This window comes from Zalophus californianus, chromosome 11 (genome assembly GCF_009762305.2).
Source record: "Zalophus californianus isolate mZalCal1 chromosome 11, mZalCal1.pri.v2, whole genome shotgun sequence".
Classification (NCBI taxonomy): domain Eukaryota; kingdom Metazoa; phylum Chordata; class Mammalia; order Carnivora; family Otariidae; genus Zalophus; species Zalophus californianus.
This window is the reverse complement of record NC_045605.1, coordinates 58259666-58282470: the sequence shown is the minus strand read 5'-3', so window position 1 is coordinate 58282470 and position 22805 is coordinate 58259666. Positions and strand designations below refer to the sequence as shown.

At 39.1% G+C, this 22805-nt stretch overlaps 1 protein-coding gene across 14 annotated transcripts in view; it reads right to left on the bottom strand.

Annotated features, from left to right (window-relative positions):
• The window catches only part of FAM168A (family with sequence similarity 168 member A), a 187376-nt gene that overhangs the window by 54065 nt on the left and 110506 nt on the right, over positions 1-22805 (bottom strand). For 13 of the 14 annotated variants that reach the window (XR_003517355.2, XM_027578797.2, XM_027578798.2 and 10 more), the window contains one exon: positions 12186-12273. Coding sequence is in view for 13 of the 14 variants with exons in the window: in XM_027578797.2 (XP_027434598.1) it covers positions 12186-12255 (70 nt within the window). In the remaining variant the exon portion in view is untranslated. Of the gene's footprint in view, positions 1-12185; positions 12274-19577; positions 19599-22805 lie in introns of those variants that run through there. The other variant, XM_027578804.2, reaches the window with a different exon arrangement.

Below are 22805 nucleotides of genomic sequence, written 5' to 3'. Positions count from 1 at the left end.
GTGGCATTCCTATACACCAACAACAAGACAGAAGAGAGACAAATCAAGGAGTCGATCCCATTTACAATTGCACCCAAAACCATAAGATACCTAGGAATAAATTTAACCAAAGAGGCAAAGGATCTGTACTCAGAAAACTATAAAATACTCAGGAAAGAAATTGAAGAAGACACAAAGAAATGGAAAAACGTTCCATGCTCATGGATTGGAAGAACAAACATTGTTAAGATGTCAATGCTACCTAGAGCAATCTACACATTCAATGCAATCCCCATCAAAATACCATCCACTTTTTTTCAAGGAAATGGAACAAATAATCCTAAAATTTGTACGGAACCAGAAGAGACCCCGAATAGCCAGAGGAATATTGAAAAAGAAAAGCAAAGCTGGTGGCATCACAATTCCAGACTTCCAGCTCTATTACAAAGCTGTCATCATCAAGACAGTATGGTACTGGCACAAAAACAGACACATAGATCAATGGAACAGAATCGAGAGCCCAGAAATGGACCCTCAACTCTATGGTTAACTAATCTTCGACAAAGCAGGAAAGAATGTCCAATGGCAAAAAGACAGTCTCTTCAACAAATGGTGTTGGGAAAATTGGACAGCCACATGCAAAAGAATGAAACTGGACCATTTCCTTACACCACACATAAAAATAGACTCCAAATGGTTGAAAGACCTAAACGTGAGACAGGAGTCCATCAAAATCCTAAAGGAGAACACAGGTAGCAACCTCTTCGACCTCAGCCTCAGCAACTTCTTCCTAGAAACATCGCCAAAGGCAAGGGAAGCAAGGGCAAAAACGAACTATTGGGATTTCATCAAGATAAAAAGCTTTTGCACAGCAAAAGAAACAGTCCACAAAACCAAAAGACAACCAACAGAATGGGAGAAAATATTTGCAAATGACCTATCAGATAAAGGGCTAGTATCCAAAATCTATAAAGAACTTATCAAACTCAACACCCAGAGAACAAATAATCCAATCAAGAAATGGGCAGAAGACATGAACAGACATTTCTGCAAAGAAGACATCCAAATGGCCAACAGACACATGAAAAAGTGCTCAACATCGCTCGGCATCAGGGAAATCCAAATCAAAACCTCAATGAGATAGCACCTTACACTAGTCAGAATGGCTAAAATTAACAAGTCAGGAAACGACAGATGTTGGCGGGGATGCGGAGAAAGGGGAACCCTCCTACACTGTTGGTGGGAATGCAAGCTGGTGCAACCCCTCTGGAAAACAGTATGGAGGTTCCTCAAACAGTTGAAAATAGAGCTACCATACGATCCAGCAATTACACTACTGGGTATTTACCTCAAAGATACAAATGTAGGGATCCGAAGGGGCACGTGCACCCCAATGTTTATAGCAGCAATGTCCACAACAGCCAAACTGTGGAAAGAGCCAAGATGTCCATCGACAGATGAATGGATAAAGAAGATGTAGTATATATACACAATGGAATATTATGCAGCCATCAAAAGGAATGAGATCTTGCCATTTGCAACGACGTGGATGGAACTGGAGGGTGTTATGCTGAGTGAAATAAGTCAATCAGAGAAAGACATGTATCATATGACCTCACTGATATGAGGAATTCTTAATCTCAGGAAACAAACTGAGGGTTGCTGGAGTGGTGGGGGGTGGGGGGGATGGGGTGGCTGGGTGATAGACATTGGGTAGGGTATGTGCTATGGTGAGCGCTGTGAATTGTGCAAGACTGTTGAATCACAGATCTGTACTTCTGAAACAAATAATGTGACATATGTTAAGAAAAAAGAAGAAGAAGATAGCAGGAAGGGAAGAATGAAGGGGAGTAAGTCAGAGGGGGAGACGAACCATGAGAGACGATGGACTCTGAAAAACAAACTGAGGGTTCTAGAGGGGAGGAGAGTGGGGGGATGGGTTAGTCTGGTGATGGGTATTAAAGAGGGCACATTCTGTGTGGAGTACTAGGTGTTATGCACAAACAATGAATCATGGAACACTACATCAAGAACTAATGATGTAATATATGGTGATTAACAATAAAAAAATTTTTTTAAATCCATATAGAAAAAAAAGAAAGAAAAAAGAAAAGTGGCTTAAACATACAAGGGAATATTATTCAGCCTAAAAAGGAAGGAAATGCTGACACATACTACACATAGATTAACCTCGATGATATTACGGTGAGTGAAACAAAAGGACAAATACTGTATGATTCCATTTGTATGAGGTATATAGAGTAGTCAAATTCATAGAGACACACAGTATATAGAATGGTGGTTGCCAGAGGCTGGGGAAAGGGGTAGAATAAGGAACTGTTTCATGGGCATACAGTTTCAGTTTTGTAAGATGAAAAGATTTCTATATATGGATGGAGGTGATGCTTGCACAACAGCCTGGATGTACTTAATGTGACCGAACTGTACACTTAAAAGTGATTAAGATGGCAAATAATTTTACGTTATGTGTATTTTACCACAATTTAAAAAAAAAAGATAGGACTGGGGTGCCTGGGTGGCTCAGCTGGCTAAGCGGCCAACTCTTGACTTCAGCTCAGGTCATGATCTCAGCGTCCTGGGATTGAGCCCCAAGTTGGGCTCTGTGTTCAGTGGGGAGTCTGCTCAAGATTCTCTCCCTCTGTTCCCCCCGGCCCCCACTCATATACTCTCTCTCTCTCTCTCTCTAGAATTTCTAAAAAGAAAAGATAGAACTTAGTAACTAACTTTAGAAGGCAAAAGAAAAAGGGATATCAAGGATGACTCTTATCGGGGCACCTGGGTGGCTCAGTCAGTTAAGCGGCTGCCTTCGGCTCAGATCATGATTCCAGGGTTCTGGGATGGAGCCCTGCGTCAGGCTCCCTGCTCAGCGAGAGCCTGTTTCTCCCTCTCCCTCCGCCTGCCGCTCTGCCTACTTGTGCTCTCTCTGTGTCTGTCAAATAAAAAAAATCTTAAAAAAAAAGACTCTGTTTCTGATTTGAGGGAATAGGTGAATGATGGTACCAATTACAAATTGATAAAAGGAAAAATGAGTTACAGGGAAAGATAATGGGCTCAGTTTTAGACATGATACATCTGAGCAAAGTATGAGACATTCATGGAGAAGATGTTCAGAAGAATAGCCAGAGAGGAAGAAAGGAAAAAACAAATGGAAAAATAAACAAACAAAAAAACTATGTTATAATCAAAGAAAAGCAAGGAAAGAGAAAACTTCCAGAAGGGATGAATCTGGAACATCAAATGATACAGGGGTGTCAAATTAGGATGAAGGCTGACAAATGTCCACTGGACTTAACAACAAGGAGATTACTAGTAACCATAGTGAGAACAGTTAATAAGAATTCTTCTTAAGAGACCTTTTTCAGTCATAGGCAAAAACTTATTAAGTGACCTGAGAAGTCTTTTCTGAGTAGAGATCCGTTTGACTATCAAAAGGGGGTTTTGTGGAGCAGTTTCAGGAATCAGAATCCATTTCCCAGGCTCATCTACGATGCTAATCTCTATGGTGTCCAAGATATAGCCAAGTAGGGCTAGAGCAGTAAAAGCTCTTGCTTTGTAATGCAGAAGATCTGGAGTTTCGGCTCTGCTATACAGTGTGACCTTGGGACAGCTGATCCCTAGTCGTTTCATCTGGAAAACAGGGGCTACCTCCCTAGACTTGTTATAAGAAATAAATATGTGGGGAAAACCCCCACAAAAGTTCTTTGCAAAGAACAAACTAGTCAGTCTTAAAACCTCTATCAGGTGATCTTCACAAAGGAGGGTGAAGGGTGCAAGGCTTGGGTCACTGCAGAGAAAGAGATTCTTTTTCAATCTACTAATATATCAGATTATTCATTGTATCTGCAGGCTGTCAGCTTAATTATCAAGGTCTCCTAGCTGAAAAACTGTCAAATACAAATATGTTTCTTAAATTGTTCTTAAGTAAAAAAAAGTATTCTAGAAAAAAACCTGAAAATGACAGTGAAGTCTTTGAACATATCAATTTCCTAATTTTCCAAACTTGAGGGTCATGTGTTTTGTTAGGGTATTTGAAGTATTTCAACAGATATTTGCTGCTAGATGACAGTGGGATATTCATTTAGGACCCGGCACAAGAGTGGGGGAGAGCATGTGAGCTGGTATGGCCCAGCAGAGGACTGAGTAGTAGCCAGGAGAGGGTATAAACAAGGAAGATTTTCAAGGATGAAACCTTGGTTGTTACTCTGTGGTAGAGAGACAATAAATACACAGACCCGAAATAGGGAGACCCAGCTCCAACACTTCCTGCAAAAACACTTCTCCATCTTCTCACTTATAAAATGATGGGATACTTTAAGAGGTCCATCTGTTCAGAATTCTTTCTAGTTGGGTTTTGGAAACTTCACTACAAGTCAAGTCAATGGCTGGCCCTGTTACATTTATGACTCTCAGCTGTCTTGTGAGGAATAAATTCCTAATGCTTTTCTTTTTTTCCTTTTTTTTTCAGATGATATACTAAGGCCTGAAAAGTTCAGTAATTTATGTGATATCACATAGTTTTTAAGTGGCAGAATCTAAATAACTAACTCTTTACTCCACACTCTTTCCCCAGTAGAGATATACTCACCACTGTGCATTGTAACAACTGTTAACTGAGCACCACCTATGAGCCCAGCATGGTACCTGGGACTTCATAAACATTTTCATGGACCTGTGAACTAACCATCTGTATAGATCATTACCCCATTTTAGAGATGAGGAAACTGAGATTGAAAAAAATTAAGTAACTTGCCCAAGGTTCTACAGCTAACTGGAGGCAGAGCCTAGATTCTACCCCAGATCTGACAGACTCCAAAACCCGTCTTTTCAGCACCTATCCTAGATCTCTGGTGACACCTGGATGCTCTCACCACCAGAGCATTTTAAGAAAAGTGTGGAGAATATTTAGGTCTTGTCCACATTGCAAACTTCTGGCAGAGAAATGTTACTGAGGTCTTTCAGGAAAAGAAATGCCCCATTCTATAAAGAGTCCCCTGCCACAGTAAATCCATGTAAAGGATATTCACTGTACTTACTATCTTTATTAACCAGCTATGGCTGCCATAATAAAATACCACAACTGAGTGGCTTAAACAACAGACATTTATTTCTCACTGTCTGGAGGATGGAAGTATGAGATCAGAATGCCAGCCCAATTGGGTTCTAGTGAGGGTTCTTTTCCTGCCTTGCTAATGGCAGCCCTCTGTGTCCTTACATGGCAGAGAGAAAGCGAGCTCTGGTGGCTCTTCCTCCTCCTATAAGGGCACTAATCCCATCATGAGGGCCCCATTCTCATGACTTCAACTAAATCTAATTATCTCAGAAAGGCCCCATCTTCAAATACCATCACTTCGGGAATCAGAACTTCAACATATGAATTTGGGGTGACACAAACATTCAGTCAATTACACTATCTATACTTTAAGTGTTTTAAAGTATGTGAACATATTACATTCTCTAAATTCTCCTTTCCAAGATGCATAAGGAGCTAATTATAACCACTTCATAGGACAGTTGCAAGTATAAAAATATTGTCTGTAAAACACTGAGTTCAGTTTTTGGCACATAGTAAGCACTCAGTAAAGGAACTTTGAAAAGGAGAAGAGACAATACTGTCAACTGGCTATAAGATAGCTGTTCACTGGAATACACTGTATTGCTGTGATATTGTGATTTATAATAGGAAATACACATTTGGTCTTCATCTTCATTCCTGGAATAGGAATTCCTAAAACCCTTGAAATTTTCTGAGTGGTAAGAGCCATAAAGATGTCTTGATATTCATAACAAACTCCTTTCAACCACAAATGAGTTTATATTAATGGAATGACTTCTGGAAAGCAATGGGGGCTGGTTGCCAGGGGGAACCAACCATGTGATTGGAAAGTTGGAACTTTCAGTCCCATCCAATCCCTGACCTATGGGGAAAGGGGCTGCAGGTTGAATCAACTGCCAATAGCCAGTGGTTTGATCAATCATGCCTATGCAATGAAGTCTCCATAGAAGCCAAAAAGGACAAGGTTTGGAGAGCTTCCAGGTTGGTGAACACATGAAGGTGCTGGGAGAATGGCACCCTCTGGAGCAGGCATGGAAGTTCCATGCCCGTTTCTACATTCCTTGTCCTATGCATGTCTTCCATCTACCTATTCTTGAATTACATCCTTTTGGTGAGTAAACTGGTTTCCTGTGTTCTATGAGCCGTTCTATAAGATTATTTGAACCCTAAGCAGTGGTTGTGGGAACCTCTGATTGTTTTACAGGCTATCAGCCAAAAGCACAGGTAACAACCTGGACTTGCAAATAGCATCAGAAGTGAGGACAGTCTTGTGGGATTGAGGCCTCAACCTGTGGAATCTGATGCTATTGCCAGGTAGATATATCAGAACTGAGTTGAACTATAAGACACACAGCTGGTATTGGAGAATTGCGTGGTGTGAGGAAAAGACCCACACATTAGAATTGGTTTTCAGAATCATTAATTGTGAAGTCATATTTTATTTCCCTCTCAGATATCACAGAGAATTTAAAATCAGGAGTTTCCCCAACCTCTCTGTTCCCTGTGGCCACTACCCCATTACCCCTGAAGTAGAGGATACCACAATGGACTTGACCTTCCACTTTTCCTTCTACCCTACTCCACTAGCCTACCCCAAACTGCTGGCCAGGAGCAGACTTGTAGTCCCTCAAAGGTGAGGATCCCTAGTCCTAGAACCTCTGAGACTAAAAAACAACCCTCTCACCTAGCTTATCACTGGAAACAGTGAAAGGAGTACATATTTTAAGACAGATCAGCTTACTATAAGGAAGCATATACACTTTGAAATCACAAAGACCTGAGTTCAAGTCTTTCCCTCATCTTTTAGGAGTGATATACACTGGTCAAGTCTTACAACTTGAATTAAACTACCAATTTCTTTAACAGTAATAGACAAGTACTATAGGCTTTATGATAAGATTATAATTAATATATAAAAAGTACTTAGCATGTGTTTGCCAAATGATAAAACTCTTTAACATAACCATTACTGTTACTAACAATAATAACAAATGTTTGCTTTAATGCATTATATTTGGCATTTGTTTACAAATTATCTTACTTGGGTCTTCTATTTCCAGCACTATGGAGGAGAAGATAACCTGAAAATCTGCCTACTACATAACACGTGGAAAAGCTGGATAAAGTATAACAAACATTTCGTGTTATGTAACAAACATAGGCAGAGTTAGGATTTTAAGAAAGAAAAAGAAATCCCCAGGAGTGAAAAACTGAAGAGGAAACTAAAAATCAGGAACTCTCATAGCCAATGTTGAACTGCTGTGGGAAGGTTTTTTGGTTTGGGCAATTAAAGGGCTTGCTTTTTATAGCCACTGGGGGTGGGAGATGAGGCTTTGGGCCCTGGAGAGGTCATGAGTTGGAACTCAAATTCCCCTCCATAAAGCTCGGACCTTAGAGGAGTCATATTGTCAGTTTAGAAAAAAAAGACTCAGGGCACCTGGGTGGCTCAGATGGTTAAGCGTCTGCCTTCGGCTCAGGTCATGATCCCAGGGTCCTGAGATCGAGTCCCACATTGGGCTTCCTGCTCAGCAGGGAGCCTGCTTCTCCCTCTCCCTCTGCTGCTCCCCCTGCTTGTGCTCTCTTGCTCTCTCTGTCAAATAAATAAAACTAAATCTTAAAAAAAAAAAAGACTCAAAAGTACAGAGAGACAACAGGAAGCTTAGATTAAAAAAGAAAATTTCCCTAAGAATTTGAAACTTTGGGTTGTGTGAAGTCTGAATTTATTCTACTTGTGTGGAGTTTATTCTTCCCATGTGGTCCTAGAATCTGCAGCAGAGAAATTAACTTAAAATATAGTTTCAGACTTAGTAGAAACAAAGACAATCTTCCCTCTCTCCCTTGGGAGGAGTACTAATTATCTCATTTAATTTTCACAACTATCCTATGGAATAAGTAATATTATCCCAGTTTATTAAAGGCATTTAAATTTAGGGAGGCTAAGCAGCCTGTCCAAAGTCACCTAGCTATTATCTAACAGAGGTGGGATTTGAATCTGGTTGTTGTTCATTCAATCAAAATACATTTACCAAGTTCTACTTTGTGCCAAGCAAAAACAAGGTCCACCTCCTTTCCAATATATCACATTGCCTAATCTTTTTTGGGTAAATCAATAGATAAATGCAACTATTTTCTTCTTTCTCAGTTTTAGCAATTCAGTGAGAATGAAGGCAGCCAGTATCACAGGAAACCCACAGGATTCCCCTGGGCTCTGTCTGCCAGAGCAGCTCAGTCCTCTCTGCCAAAGGGACTTAGGTTGCTGAGACACTAAACAGGGAAGAAAAAGAGCAACGACCGCTCAGTGGGTCCTGGTTACTGGAATTAATTTTATTAGAGTAAACATACAACAATTGTAGTTTCTAGTAAATATTTTCACACAGAAATTTCAAAATATTTACTACTAAGGTTAAATAGGGATAATAAGGCTGTTGTGATAAACACAAACATATGAAATTAAAAGTTAGTGATAACAGCTATAGTTCTATCAGGCTCACCCTCTAACATTTCTGAATGTTATTTAGGTTGCCAAGCATTGAGAAAATCCTGATTTACAAACAAGTAGCTGCAACTATTGGGGGTTTTTTTAATTTTATTTTTTAATTTTATTTTTTAACGATTTTATTTATTTATTTGACAGAGAGAAAGAGACAGCGAGAGAGTGAACACAAGCAGGGGGAGAGGGAGAAGCAGGCTTCCTGCAGAGCAGGGAGCCCGATGCAGGGCTCGATCCCAGGACCCCGGGGGATCACGACCTGAGCGGAAGGCAGACGCTTAACGACTGAGCCACCCAGGTGCCCCGGTGTTTTTTAACATGCATTCTTAAAACCTTAAGTTAACACATTGTTCATCTTATGTGTATAAAAATAGTTCTAAATATTTTTAAATATTTATTAAAAATAGTTCTTTATAAAAATAGTTCTAAAAATTTTTCAAAATCAAATCACATACTTGAGGAATTTCTGAAGCACCACTCTAGCGTTCTTATAGAACAAAGTATGGAGAAATCAAGAAAAAAAAAGTTCTCTGAGATCCCTCCAATTTCAGTCTAGGAAATTATATAGAATACACAGTAAAGTGCAAAGTTGTAAGAAGGAACCAGCACATTCTATTCACTGCCAATGGCTCTCTTCTGAGGCAAAACTCTCTACCCCCCCAACTCCAATCCTGCCATCAAGACATTCATCTACTTTTTGAGCATCATTTCCCACTTTCCCCTTTTTTTTAATAAAGATCTTATTTTTTAAAAAGATTTATTTGAGAGAGAAAGAGAGCATGTGTGCGAGCAAGCATGAGGGGTGGTGGCAGAGGGAGAGGGAGTGAGAATCCAAGTAGACTGTGCCTAGTGCAGAGCCCGATGTGGGGCTCAATTTCACGACCCCAAGATCACGGACCTGAGCCAAAACCAAGAGTTTGGAGCTCAACCCAGGTTCCCCAAGATTTTATTTTTTAAAGTAATCTCCACACCCAGCATGGGGCTCGACCCCAAGATCATGCTCTTCTGACTGAGCCAGCCAAGTGCCCCCTGCCCCTTTTTCCCCTTTTCTACTCTTTACTCCAGCTAATCTCAAGTATTGACTGTACCCTGACCATACCTTCCTACTTCCCCATGTGTATATTAATACTGTTGCCTTCACCTTGGAATACTGTATTTTTGAAGGCCCATGATATGCTAAGCACCATGCTAGACAACATGAATACATTTTCTCATTTACTTCTATTACCATATTTTACCCATCTTTATTTATTTGTAAATAATAACATTTTTAAGTGTTTACTTTGTGCCAGATATTACATGCTCAGTGCCTTACAGTAGTAGCTCATTTAATCCTGATAGCAACGCTAAATCAAAAAGTATGACACTGACACAAAAGTACACACATAGATCAATGGAGCAGAATAGAGAGTCCAGAAATAAACCCACGTTTATGTATTTATATGGTTAATTAATCTATGACAAAGGAGGCAAGAATATACAATGAGGAAAAGACAGTCTCTTTAATAAATGGCACTGGGAAAACTGGACAGCTATATGCAAAAGAATAAACCTGGACCACCTTCTTACACCATACACAAAAATAAATGGGATTAAAGTCCTAAGCATGACACGTGAAACCATAAAATTCTTAAAAAAATATATAGATAGATAGTAATCTCTTTGACACTGGCCATTGCAACATTTTTCTAGATATGTCTCCTAAGGCAAGGGAAACAAAAGCAAAAATAAACTATTGGAACTACATCAAAATAAAAAGATTTTGCACAGTGAAGGAAACCATCAACAAAATGGAAATGCAATCTACTGAATGGGAGAAGGTATCTGCAAATGATACATCCAATAAGGGATTAATATCCAAAATACATAAAGAACTTAGACAACACTAAAAAACCCAAATAATCCAATCACAAATGGGCAGAGGATCTGTCCAAAATATATACAGAACTTATATAACTCACCACCCAAAAAAACAAATAATCCAATTAAAAATAGGCAGAAGATCTGAAGCCATTTTTCCAAAGACATAAAAATGGCAAAAAGACACATAAAAAGATGCTCAACATCACTCATCATCAGGGAAATGCAAATCAAAACCATAATGAGGTATCACTTCACGCTAAAATAAAACACACAAGAAACACCAAGTATTGGTGGTAAGGATATGGAGAGAAAGGATTCCTTGCACGCTGTTGATGAGAATGTAAACTGGTAGACACTGTGGAAAACAGTATGGAGGTTCCTCAAAAAATTAAAAACATACCATATGATCTAATAATTCCACTGCTGTGTATTTACCCAAAGAAAATGAAAACACTAATTTAAAAAGATATATGCACCCTTATGTTTGTTGCAGTATTTTATGCAATAGCCAAATTATAGAAGCAACCCAAATGTCCACTGACAGATGAATGGATAAAAAAATGGGTGTGTGTGTGTGTGTGTCTGTGTGTGTGCAAATGGAATATTACTCGTCATAAAAAGGAATAAGATCTTATCATTTGCGACAACATGGATGGACCTAGAGAATATTACACTAAGTGAAATAAGTCAGAGAAAAATAAATACCGCATGATTTCACTTTATATGGAATCTAAAAAAATAAAAGGAATGAATAAACAAAAAGCAGAAACAGACCTATACATACAGAGAACCAAGTGATGGTTGCCAGAGGGGAGTTTGGTGGAGGATGCAAAATGGGTGAAGAGGAGTGGGAGATATAGGCTTCCAGATATAAAATGAATAAACGGGATGGCATAGGGATAGTCAATGATATTGTAATAGTGTTGTATGGTGACAGATGGTAGATACACTTGTGGTGAGCAGAGTACAACATATAGACTTGTTGAATCAGTATGTTTTACACCTGAAACTAAAGGAATACTGTATGTCAACTATAATCAATTAAAAAAACCTAGACTAAGTGTAAAGAAGGAAGGAAGGAAGGAAGGAAGGAAGGAAGGAAGGAAGGAAGGAAGGAAGGAAGGAAAGAAGGAAAGAAAATACTATTGCCCTCATTTTATAATGGGAACACCAAGGCTCTGGAAGATTAAAAAATTTGCCTAAGGCCAAGTAAGGGAGAGAATGCTTCCTGGAAGAGTGCCGTCTGAGCTCAGAGCTGAGTTCTTCAAGAATAAGGTGAAGTTGTCAGGGACAATGGCATTCCAGACAGAGGGACAACATACACACAGACAGAGAAGTAGGAAACAGCTTGGTATGGGGTTCAGGAAAAAGATCAGTCTTCAGAATCAATAGACCTGGGTTCAAATATCTATTTTTGTTTTTGTTTCATGGTCTCTTACTATGATTATGGTTTTCTCAACTGTGAAATGGTTTTAAGAAGCTTTAAGATTAAAATTAAACATATGTTAAAGTGTGTATCACAGGGCCAGCATGGTAGGTACTCAATAAATAAATGTTACTTCCCTTCCTTTCCCCTAGTTGACAGTTCAATAATGCTAGTTGTAAGAACTGGACCCCAGATATATCACTCTTCTATAAATTACAAAGCTTTATCAGAGCTTTGGGAGGCTCTGGTAAAGCTTGGCTCTGGTAAAGTACACCAAAAGTCATTCAGCAAGTTATCTGGTAATGTCCTTAACCACCATTTTTCAAAATAGGAACTATTCTCACACCACTCACCTGTGTAGGCCATGTTCTTAGGGTTGCCGTAAGGAGCCCCAGGCTGCACGGGGCTATACACAGGGTTCATTGTGGAAGACTGAGGATCCTATAGAGAAACAAAGAAAACAGCACCGATTATTGATTGCTCATTTTCCCTGATATCAGCTTCCCCTCTATAATCTTCAATTTATACTCACAGAGAACAACATGGTACAGCAGAAAGAGAACTAAACAAAAATCCATTTGTTCGTACTTGACCCTATGCTATACACTTTGCTCATTATACAGATGAAGATACTGAGAAGCAGAGAGGTGATACAACTTGCCTAATGTCAACCCAGGCCTTCTGCCTTTCAGTTCAGAACTAGACCCACTATCCCACAGATGACTCTCCCACTAGTATACTGTGTGGCACTGGCCAAGTCACTTCGCCTCACTGGACTCCAATGTCCGGATGTGAAATCCATTAGTTTAGGCTCTCTGAGGTACTTTCTAATTCTAAGGATGCTAGTTCATGAGCTAGGAAAGGATGCACTTCTACTGCTCACCAGGGGAGCACAAGAGCCAAACAATGAGCACACACACTATTAGGAAGAGCATCAAGTGTCTCACCAATCCTTTGCACCTGTAGCGGACAAGATACCAGTTACCAGATTTGGAAAAAATAGAAATTTATTGCCACTGATCATTTTCATGCAAACAAGGAAACACAGCCAAGATCTCTTTCAAAATGTATTCAACGGAAAGAAATAAACTTGGAAATTTGTGTGCAAGAAGTATCACCTGCACAAGTGCTCTGTTAATTACCTTAATGAAGCACATTCTCCATTCTGATTAATGGAAAAATCTGTCATTAAACTCTATTAGCCAGCCAATTTGTCCCATCTAGTTTAGGGAACCATCTCTGACATACAGGCCAACACATTTAAAAAACTGGTCTCTACAAATATATTATTTACACTTCATAAAAATCAAACAATTCCCTCCTAACTAGGCTCACATGATGGACGGGCAATTTTTTAGGTCATTAACTTCTCTTGTAGCACCTCAGGATAGGAAACAAGTCAAATGTCAAGATAGGCAGTGAACAGCTGGCTTGATGACAATTGCTCTGCAATTAATTAAGTCTCTCCAGGGTTCTGGAAGGAAAGGTAGAGTAAAAATAGGTTCCCAAGGAGAGGAAGGTAGGGCAGTCAAACAGGCAAAAAAGGAAATGCCACTGATCAACTTCAGAGGCTAGAACTTCCTGAAATGTACCCAATGGGCAGCCCTGGCAAATCACCGCAGGGCAACAGACTAAACTACCACCAGTTGACAAACTGAAACCAGAAAAACTTGAGGATGAAAGTTACAGAAGATACATATTTCAGCACACCTTAAAGAGAAAATACCCTTGCAGCCAGAGTTATCCAAGAATACAACCAAGTAACACTCTCTCAGAATACAAGCACTCTCCTAAAAGGTACTGGGAGAATTAAGAGAGATCTCAGAATGTCAAAAATACATTGCAAACTGTCGGGTGGCAGGCAGAGGTAAATGATGGTGGTGATGATGGAACAACAACAACACAGAAGACCACTTGTACACTTTCCCTGCCTTGGATCTCTCTTCTGCCCAGTTAGTTCTCTGCTAAATAAGCTGGGGTAAGCAAGACTGTTAAAGTGCTAAGCAGTACAACTGGCCCTATAAACATATGGTCACTCTCCCACTGAGAAGGTACCTTGTGCTGCTGATTGGGCAAGGTATGAAATTGCTTTTCATAACCAAAGAAATGCATCAGCTTTGGAACTGGTCTCCTGCTGCTCCAAAATAAGGGCCACAGCCTCAAAAGGAGATCATGCCTGGGCAGCACTCCACAACAGTATCGATTCCAAGCCCAACTAATGACTGACAGAAATGATATCTGCCAGGGGTTCAAAATTTAGGTTACAAATATGACAGTCATGTCTGGGGAAGCTGCTCACAGGAAAAGAGGGTTCCTGGCTTTCAAGGGAAGGTCAACCTTTTACAAGAGAATCCACATACTGTTAATAGTTTTAGGGACAGGCTAAAAATGAGTAGGAAGATCACAAACTCTGATCAGGCAGATTTAGGTTCAAATCCTGAAACTGCCACATATCAAATGTGGGACCACTGGCAAGTCCACTGACTTTTCTGAGCTTCAGTTTCCTCTAGCTTTAAAATGGAAAAGAATATTGTATACTTTGTAGAGTTGTTGTAACATTTGTTTTTTTGAAAGACAGATTTTTGAAGTATAATTTACATATGTGACACTTACCCCTTTCAGGTATATAGTTTTATGAGCTCTGAAAAATGTAGTCATATAAGCACTCCACAAGTAAGATATAAAACATTTTCACCACCCCCCAAAATTTTCTCATCTTTGTAGTCAATACCCTCCCACCGATTCCTAGCCCATGACAACCACTGATCTGTTTTCTGTTGTTCTATATATATACACACATATCAACTTTCACTTTACAGATGAAAAAAGTGAGGCTGAGACAAGGTCACAAAGCAAGTAAGGGCAAGGCCAAGACTGGCACCCCAAATGTATCAAAGACCTAAATGAAAGAGTTGAAAATATAAAACTCATATAGGAAAGAAGAAAATACAGGAATAAACCTTTGTAACCTTGGATTTGGCAATGGTTTCTTAAATATGATACCAAAAGCACAAACAACCAAAGGAAGAAAACAGATACACTGGATTCATCAAAACTAGAAACTTTTGTGCTTTAAAGGACACCATTAAGAAAGTGAAAGACAACCCACAGAATGAGACAAATTTGCAAATCATTAACAGCTGACCTTTGAACAATGCAGGGGTTAGGGGCACCAAGCCCCTCTGCAGTCCAAAATCTGCATGTAACTTTTGACTCCCCAAAAACCTAACTACCAAGAATCTTGTGTTGATTGGAAGCCTCACCAATAACATAAACATTTGATTAGCATATTTTATATATGTATTACATATTGTATTCTTATGACAAAGCAAGCTAGAAAAAGAAAATATTAAGAAAATCATAAGGAAGGGCGCCTGGGTGGCTCAGATGGTTGAGCGTCTGCCTTCGGCTCGGGTCGCGATCCCGGGGTCCTGGGGTTGAGTCCCGCATCGGGCTCCCTGCTCCCTCCTCTGCTTCTCTCTCTCTCTCTCCGCCTCCCTCTGTCTCTCATGAATAAATAAAATCTTTAAAAAAATATTTAAAAAAAATCATAAGGAAGAGAAAATACATTTACAGTACTGTACTGTAAAAAATCCGTATGTAAGTGGACCCACACAGTGTAAACCTGTGATGTTCAAGGATCAAATGTACAGGATAGGGGATTTGTATTTAAGATATATAAAGAATTCTTATCTTAATTCAATAATAAAAAGGCCACTAACCCAATTAAAAAATGGGCAAAGGATCTGAACACACATCTCTTCAAAGAAGTTATATAAATGGCCAATAAGCTTATGAAAAGATGCAAATCAAAACCAAATCAGATACCACTTCACATACACTAGACAGCTATAATCAAAAAGATAACAAAGTGTTGGCAAGGATGTGGAGAATGAACCCTCATACAATGCTGGTAGGAATGTAAAATGATACAGCCACTTTAGAAAAAAGTCTAACAGTTCCTCAAATAGTTAAACATAGAGTTACCGTAAGATCCAACAATTCCACTCCTAGGTATATACCACAGAGAAATGAAAATGTATGTCCACATGAATGTTCATAGCAGCATTATTTGTAATAGTCAAAAGAAGGAAACAAATGTTCAACTGGTGAATGGATAAATGGAGTGTGGTATATCCATATAATGAAATATTTGACGATAAAAAGAAATGAAGTATTGATAGATGATACAACATGAATGACCCTTGAAAACATTATAATAAGTGAAAGAAGTTAGTCACAAAAGGCCACATATTATGTGATTCCATTTATACGCAGTTTCCAGAACAGGCAAACCTATACAGACAAAAGGTAGATTAGCAGTTGCCTAGATTAGTTCATGATACATGAAACCTAATAACTTCCAAATCTACATCTTTCTCACAATAATTATAACACTCAACCACACACCCATACCCACACATACCCTACTTCCTGAACATTTCTTCCTAATCACTCCATAAGCAATTCAAACCCACCATACCCAAAAGTAAACTCACTATCTTTCCCCAGGCCCATTCTTCCATCCTGTATTGCCTATCTCAGAGTTACTGACAATCCATCCACCTAGCACCTAAGAGAAAAACCTGGACATCATCCTAAAGTCCTCCCACTCTTTCACACCTGATCAATCACCTACTCCCAAAAAACCGTAATTTCTCATTGCTATCGTCCCTGTTTTAAGTTTTATCATTTCTTGTCTAAACTATTACAATAGTCCCAAGAGGTCTCTTTTTCCAAAATTTAACCCAGTCTACCTCATCCCTGATATTCTTTATTAAAACACAGGTTGGGGGGCACCCTGGGTGACTCAGTTGGTTAAGCAACTGTCTTCAGCTCAGGTCATGATCCTGGAGTCCCGGGATTGAATCCCGCATCAGGCTCCCTGCTCAGCTTGGAGTCTGCTTCTCCCTCTGACCCTCCTCCCTCTCATGCTCTCTCGTTCTCGCTCAAATGAAGTCTTAAAAAAAGAAAAAAAGAGGGGCGCCTGGGTGGCTCAGTTGGTTAAGCGACTGCCTTCGGCTCAGGTCATGATCCTGGAGTCCTAGGATCGAGTCCCGCATCGGGCTCCCTGCTCAGCAGGGAGTCTGCTTCTCCCTCTGACCCTCTGCCCTCTCGTGCTCTCTCTCATTCTCTCTCTCAAATAAATAAATAAAATCTTTAAAAAAAAAAAACCCCAAACCACGGGTTGGATGGGTTATTCTCTTCAAAGGCTTTGGGAATAAAATCCAAACTCCTTCACATGGTATACAATATTCTCTATGCTCTATCTGGGATGCGGCTCAGGAATCTATGTATTTATGTTCCCAAGGAGATTCCCAAGCTACAACACTGATTCTTAACACTGCAACCTGTTGTGCATATAGTACTTCCAAGTATTCATCCTGAATACATTGGCTTTTTTTTTTTCCTGGTCATTTTATGCACGTAGGTTTTGCTGTTGGTTTGAAAGAAATAGTTCAGATGTTTTTTGAGGGCAGCAACATTGTGTGAAGACATTGCCTGCGACTCTCTTTCCCAAATGCCATTTGTCCCACATAAGCTTGATAAAGGAACAGCAGTGAACAAGAACAACAAATATTCCTACCTGCATTTGAGTTGGAGGGGGGAGAGAGAAAATTTTCTAAAAAGTAAAACATACTGTATATCAGATAGTGGTAAATGGCAATAGAGAAATCCACTGAGTGTGGTGGACAGGGAGTGCTAAGGGGAGAGTGGGATTTTTAAAATGGCTAGAGAAAATGTCATTGAGTGACATCTAAGCAATGAATAAGTTGAAGAAGCAAACCACACAACTGAGAGGAAACTGTCCAGTAGAGGAAACAGCAAATGCAAATGCCCTGAAGTGGAATCATGGTTGAGAAATAGCATGGAGGCCAGTTTAGCTGGAAGGCAGTGAAAGAAAGAGAAAAGAGTAGACAGTGAGACCAGACAGGTGATGAGGGCCTAAACATGCCGAGCTTTGTAGGCCAGGATAAGGACTTTTTTTTTTATCTGAAATGAGGTAAGAGCACTAGAGTATTTTGAGCAAAAAAGGGACATGATTTGACTTCATTTTAAGATTACTTTGACTGTTGAGCTGAGATCAGATGGCAGGAAGGCAAGAGTTCGAGAAGTGAGGATGCTATTTGAAATAATCCAGATGAAAGATAATGGTGGCCTCAAATATGCCTGCCTGACTTCTACAATCTCAGCTGCCATATACTACTCATCCAATCTGATTTCACTTCTTAGATAAGTGCCCTCTGTGCACATCCTGCCTACCTATCTCTCCTGAGCCAAGTATGGAGTTGCCCCTGCTTCCTGGGGCTGAACAACAGCAAGCCTAAATTTCTTGTGCCAGCAAACACAATTCTGCAATAGCTTCCCATTTTATTCAGAATGAAATCCAAAGTCCTTATAAAAGTCTACAAGGCCTTATATGACCTGACCTCATATGCCCACATCTCTGCAACTCCTACCACTATCCCTTTGCTTTCTCTACTCAAATTACAATGACCTCCTTGTTCACTGAACATACCATGCATGCTTACATCTCAGAATCTCTGCATTTGTTCTTCTCCACACCCAGAATACCCTTCCCTCAGATATCCAAATGGCATACTCCCTCACTTCATTCAGGCCTCTGCTCAAACGTCACTTTATCTGAAATGACTTCTTTATTAACTTAACCAACCTACCTAGAACAGTTTCTCCAAATGATGTTATTCCACGTCCCCTCATCCTACTTTACCTTTCCTACTGACACCTGTCACTACCTGATATATTTTCTTGCCTATTTATTTATCCTATCCCCCATTAGAGTAAGTTCCATGAGAACAAGGATTCCCTTTGTCTTGTATCCCCAGTACCCAGAATATTACCACACACATAATGGACACTAAATACATAGTAGTTCAATGAATGATGAACCATCCTTCATGCTTTTCCAAAAGACAACTTTGAAAAAAGCTTCAAAGTGTTTGACACTTCTTGGCAAATCCCAGTCAACTACTTGGCTCCACATCTCTCCAGTAGTTATTTCCAATGTCCACAGAAGCCTCCATTGATAGCTCACCTCTCTAACTGCAGGACCAGAAGTGGTAAGCCAGGCAGTGGAACATGTGAGAGAGAACACAGACAGAGGTCCTAAAACCTTTCCTCCTGGTGGAACTAGTTTTCATCCCCGGACTGTTCTGCAAGTGGCCTGCTGCTGCCCTCAAAAAACATGTGAACTATCTCTTTCAAACCAACAGCAAAACCTACATGCATAAAATGACCAGGAAAAAAAAAAAGCCCATGTATTCAGGATGAATACTTGGAAGTACTATATGCACAACAGGTTGCAGTGTTAAGAATCAGTGTTGTAGCTTGCAAACTACTTTAAAATTTTCAAAGAATTTTACCATTTACAAAGTGTTTATACTTTACAAAATTTTAAACCACTATTTCACTTGATCCTTTGAGGTAAGCAATGCAAGGATTATTAATTTCATTTGACAGACAAAGAAATGAAAGCTCAAGGGTTTAATTCACATTGGATGGAAACTGTACAGAAAAGAGAAAGATGGTGTCTGCCCAAAAGAGGCTATGGTCTAGCTGGGGAATTCTTAAAGTTCTGGAATGTTTAAACTGCTTAGCAAACCCTCTCCCCAAAAAGCAACAATATAACTGGACAAAATGGTCAAAACCAACCAATTTAGGCCTTTGAAAATTAACCAAAGGCATACATCAAATAGAGAAATGTTTGAGAAAAATTACTGAACCGTGGCACCCGGGTGGCTCAGTTGGTTAAGCGTCTGACTCGTGATCTCAGGTCACATGTTGATCTCAGGGTCATGAGTTCAAGCCCCACACTGGGCTCCACACTGGGCATGAAGCCTACTTTAAAAAATAAAGAAAAGAAAAGAAAAAGAAAAATTACTGAACCATACTAAGAACAGTGAGAATCTGTGGCATTTTAACCTAGGGCTGCCCCTATCTCCCAACCCCCAACTCCCTGGGAATAATTCCATCAGGGCAGGCCGGGTCAGGCCAAGAGGATGACTGGTGCCAGAGTGGGCTGATTTAATCTGAAGCTGAGCATAGAAAATCAGCTCTGGATATTGCCCAACATCACTGTCAAAAACAATAGAGGGACAATCTGGGGAACAATAGTAAACAATCCAGGAAGGCCACTACTGTAGCTAGACTAAGGTCAGAGTACTAGTTAGGGCAGGCAACAGAGCAGATAAACAAGAAATTTAAAAGGGAATACTAGGGAACAAAAAGCCATAATGTGTCTTGATAAGACCCACTATGGGATCCCTGGTGTAAGACTTCACAAATGCTAAGGAGAAACTGGAAAGGGTCCTAGCTAGCTACTGACTTTATGTGAATGTAAGGTCTTGAACACACTGAAAGTAAAGGCTGGAGCGGAACTGTAAATTGACTGAACTCTGAATGCATTCTCCAAATGACAGATCCATTAGCAAAAGGTAGAAGATTTCCTGGCCTAGGGTTTAAGCCAATCATTGACCACTAATCTATGCTGACCCAGGGGTGACTTTTAAAAAGCCAGGTTTAAAAATTAAAACAATAATTTAAAAAATATGACCAGAATAAACTTTCATGTTAAATAATTAAATATTCATGTTTTTTTTTTTTTTAAAGACATCAGTAGTCACACACTGCAAAAAGACAGACACTATAGTCTAAATAAACAAAACCACCCAGCAACAATATCCAACCTCCATGGGAGAAGAATCTGAATCAAGAATTGCCACAATATATTATCTAAAATATGTAGTTTTCAACAAACAAACAAATCATGAATCATGCAAAGAAACAGTGAAGAGTGCTCCATTTACCAGGAAAAAAAAGAAAGGACGATTATAAATACTAAATCAGGGGGGCCCAGATGTTGGAATCATCAGAGAAATATTCTGAAACAGGTATTATAAATAATGTTAAAAAGAACCAAAGGAAACCATATTTAAAGAATTAAATGAAAGTATGATGATAACTCAGAGAATTATCAATATACAGATATTATAAAAATAAAAAGAACCAAATGGAAATTGTATTCTGAAATGAAACATTCAAAAGGGACTCAACAACAAATCTGAGCTGGCAGAAGTAAAAAATCCTCAAACTCAAGGACAGATCAATATAGATTATGCAATCGGAAAAACAAAAAGAAAATAGAGTAAGTGACCTGTGGGAAACTATCAATCAAACCAACATATAAGTAATGGGAGTTCCAGAAAGAGGAAAGAAAAATATGAATAGAAAAAATATTTGAAGACATAATGGACAAAAGATACCCAAATTTGATTTTAAAAACAAACATTGAACTACATATCTAAAATAGATAATGAACCCCAAGTTGGCTAAACACAAAAAATATCCATACCTTTATACATCATAGTAAAAACTGCAGAAAGCCAAAGAGAAGTTTTTGAAAGTGGCAAGAGAAAACAATTTATCAGGTAAAAGGGAACAACAAGACTAACAGCTCACTTCTCATCAGAAATAATGGGAGGCTAGAGGCAGAGGAATGATATATAAAATGTGCTGAAAGAAAAAAAGCAAATATGTTAACCAAGATTAATAACCCCCTTGGAACCACAGAAGAGCCTGAACAGCGAAAGCAATCCTGAAAGAACAGCTGGAGGAAGCACAATTCCAGATTTCGAGATATGCCACAAAGCTTTAGTAATCAAAACAGTATGGTATTGACACAAAAAACAGACACACAGATCAATGGAACAGAATAGAGACTCCAAAAATAAACCCACACTTATATGGTCAATTAATCTGACAAAGGAGGCAAGAATACACAATGGGAGAAAGACAGTCTTTTCAATAAATGGTGCTGGGAAAACTGGACAGCTACATGTAAAAGAATGAAACCTAACCACTTTCTTACACCATACACAAAAATAAACTCAAAATGGATTAAAGACCTAAGCATGAGACCTGAAACCATAAAAATCCCAGAAGAGAGCAAAGGCAACAATTTCTCTGACACCCAGTCATTGGAACATTTTTCTAGATATGTCTCCTAAGGCAAGGGAAACAAAAGCAAAAATACTGGGATTACATCAAAATAAAAAGCTTTTACACAGTGAAGGAAACCATCAACAAAACAAAAAGACAACCGACTGAACGGGAGAAGATACTTGCAAATGATGTATCTGATAAGGGGCTGATATCCAAAATATATAAAGAACTTATATAACTCAACATCAAAACAAAAACAACCCCAAAAACCCACCACCACCACCACCACCACCACAAAAAACCAATCTGATTAAAAAATGGGCAGAGGACCTCAAAAGACATTTTTCCAAATAAGACATACAGGTGGCCAAAAGACATATGAAAAGATGCTCAATATCGCTCATCACCAGGGAAATGCAAATCAAAACCACAATGAGATATCATCTCATGCCTGTTAGAATAGCTAAAATCAAGAAGATAAGAAACAACAAAGTAAGAACGTGGAGGAAAAGGAAGCCCTGTGCACTGCTGGTGGAAATATAAATTGGTACAGCCACTGTGGAGAACAGTATTGGAGGTTCCTCAAAAAATTAAATTAGAAATACCATGTGATCCAATAATTCCACTATTGGGTATTTATCCAGGAAAAATGAAAACACAAACTCAAAAAGATATATGCACCCCTATGTTTACTGCAGTATTATTTATAATAGCCAAGACATGGAAGCAACCTAAGTGTCCTTCTACAGACAAATGCACAAGGAAAAGGTGTATATATATATATATATACAAACAATGGAATATAAACAATGGAACTTTACACAGCCATAAAAAAGGATGAGAGCATGCCATTTGAGACAACATGGATGGACCTGGAGGGTATTATGCTAAGTGAAATAAGTCAGGCTGAGAAAGACAAATATCATATGATTCCATTCATAAATGGAATCTATAAAAAATGCATAAACAAACAAAAAGCAGAATCAGAACTATAAATACAGAGAACAAAC